General features: G+C 33.4%; 1 protein-coding gene across 1 annotated transcript in view; it reads right to left on the bottom strand.

Moving 5' to 3' along the window:
* Window positions 1-1,887: 1,887 nt before the first annotated feature.
* The window catches only part of SLITRK2 (SLIT and NTRK-like family, member 2), a 5,635-nt gene continuing 4,702 nt past the window's right edge, over window positions 1,888-2,820 (bottom strand). The window contains exon 3 of the mRNA XM_010850348.1: window positions 1,888-2,820. Coding sequence (XP_010848650.1) covers window positions 2,735-2,820 — 86 coding nt within the window. The 3' untranslated portion in view covers window positions 1,888-2,734.

Below are 2,820 nucleotides of genomic sequence, written 5' to 3'. Positions count from 1 at the left end.
GCATTAAAAAAATAAAGCTTCACAGTATATGGTGTTTTATGCCTTTAAATGAAATAGTCTGGACCACATTCAAACAATTTCATCTTAAAACCTAAAACAAAATAAAGTACACATCTAAGAAGCATGAGAATTTAAAATTAAACCATAGTTATTAAGCAAAAGAGTTTATGAATCTGAGTTCTTCCAGGAGGCCGCTTTAAAATCATGTAACTAAATGAATAGTAAGCAATCTCTGCTTAAAATGAATGAATTAGTTTTTCTATAGAGACTAGTATTTTACAGGAATGATTTTATTTTCAGGAGAATACGAACATTGAAGTGGAATCACCACATCAGTGGTTCTAGGCATACAGTTTAAACCAAAAAACTCTCTTAATAGAAGATGGATATTAATTTGCCTTCATAATCATTCCCTCAAATACCTACCTCAGTGTTCTGTATTTATCATTGCACCAAATGAGAGCAGACCTGACAGTCCTTTTGTAATTCTTATGTATATAAGAGGAGATGGTTTCCGGGAGCTATCTCCAAGTTCAACTGGCATATCACTCTTGCTCCTCTTCTATGAAATGTAAAATCTCTGGACATTAACCTTCCTGTAGATCATTTCAGCCCACCGTTTTAAACTTCAATCTAATGGATTTAAATAAGAATTATGATCTCTAATCAAAGAATGAACACGTAAGCTTGTCACTGTAGATGTTCAGAGATTTTAGGGTATTAAAGGCATTTACTTTCCTGAATGCCCTTTACATTTATATATACACAATTACCTTCTATTGTTAAAAAAACGATTTTGCACCAGTAGCTATTAATCCAAATAATTTGGATTTAAGTAATTTCTAATTGAAAGCCTATCACATGAATTGTTTATAGTGACAGACAATAAACTATTAGTCATTTTAAAGCTTTAAAAGTAAGTCATCAGGATCCACTTCAATCTCCACATGACAATAAAGGATTATTATGTGCAGTAACCTATTTATGAAAAGGAAACAGTGTGCTTCTTTCAGATGCCATCAATTGCTTTAATAAGGAACTGAAAAGCTGGACTACTTTATATGCAGATCACCACCCCAGTTGCATAAGGATTTACAATAGACAAAACAAAACTATTTTTTGTTGTAAAGAAGGGCTGTTTGTTTAAATCACACAATAATATTTGCATCTAAAAATTATTTACAGGCTAATAAGGCTTCATAAATGTTATGTAGACTTGGTTAGTTCAAATCATTTTAATTCTAACACCAAAACGAAAAGCTTGGTCAAGCCAAGGAAAAATTCAAGCAACACTTGCCTCAAGAAGGCAGGGGAAGAAAAGATGGCTACTTTCTCCATTTAGGCATTTATTAATTGCGTTGGAGACACACAGGGTACATCATTTGATAGCTCCCTGTTAACGCTTCCATAAACTCAAGAGGAAAACACTGCTTTCTCTGAAAATGGGAAAATTGAGATGGATTCTGAGTCTAACCTTTAATCCTAAAAGAAATAGCAAGTAATGTATAGATTTGTCTCTGTTGCCTTGAATTTGCAGAGAACTTACTTGGGACGTTTAAATCTCACCTTTGAAGTCTTCCTTCAAGGCATTTAATGGCTCGTATGTCTTTATTAAATGAGGTGTGTGGCGGCCTCTACTGGTGTGTGTTTATAGAAAATGTTTCAATAGGCAGAAAAAATATTAATTTCAATTAAAAAGTTAGAAATACAGACTCTTTCATTTAAATATAAAAATATCTAATTTAATGCAGGAAAAATATATTACAAGTTGTGTAATGTACTCTTTAATTAGGAAAATAATCTAAAACACTGACCATGTTAGTGTAAAATAATGATTTATGGAAGGGCATTAATTGTTCAATTCACTCATATTGGGTTAAATATATTTTATTAATGAATTACTAATCCCAACTGAGGTGGTTTATTACCTCTAGTCCACTGTTAAATCCCCTTAGTTGACTTAAATAAAATCATTTAGAACAAACCCAAAGGAAAGGAAACATTTTACAGTTAAATCTATAAAGTCCTAGAACTAGAATCATTTGATGACAAGCTGGTTTCTATAACTCAAGCAAACTGTACGTTGACTTAATATAGCTGACATTTCAATCTATTTTACAGTGTTTTTAATTTCAAAAATACAACACATTAAAATATGTTCAATTTATCAAAGCTAAAAGCAACATTTAAGTAATGTACTTAAAGTGCAAAGGCACTTTAACATGAAGACGTGATGCCCAGTGGCTATGCTTGGTAACTGAAGTTCGAAATACCATATATCGTTATTTACAAAAGAATTTATAGTCTCAAAAGATCTTTGGAGATCTTCTACAAAATACACTAAATATCCATTTTCATTTTAAAAGTTTGCTTACTGTTTCTTCATTCACTATAATCTCCTCTTCCCATTCCCACACTGGAAAAATAAAAGAAGAAAAAGGAAACACAACCATAAAGTATATGAAAAAATGCACTGTAGAAACATTCATGTTCAATGATGATTCCTAAGGAGAGAAGTGGGGGGAAGGTGGGGGAGGGAGGAGAGCAAGAGAGAAATAATTTAAAGGAAAACTTGAAAAAGCAGTATCATTGCTTCACCCCATCCCCCAAACATCTTCAAAGTCCCCCACTGAGGCTGAGAAACGGAGAACAGACACACACAAAAGCAAACGCCCAGCCTCCAAGAGTTTGGAGCAGCATCCTTTGATGCCAGAGGGTTGTCAATGATTTCCTTTCACAGCTGACTGATTGCAGTTTGTTTTTCCAGAACTTCGAGGTAGTCTGGTTCTGATTGCGGCTTAGCTTGCAGTAAAGGGTGGT

Source organism: Bison bison, unplaced genomic scaffold (genome assembly GCF_000754665.1).
Source record: "Bison bison bison isolate TAMUID 2011002044 unplaced genomic scaffold, Bison_UMD1.0 scf7180017851251, whole genome shotgun sequence".
Lineage (NCBI taxonomy): Eukaryota > Metazoa > Chordata > Mammalia > Artiodactyla > Bovidae > Bison > Bison bison.
The sequence above is the reverse complement of the archived record's forward strand: the minus strand, read 5'-3'. Positions and strand labels throughout refer to the sequence as shown.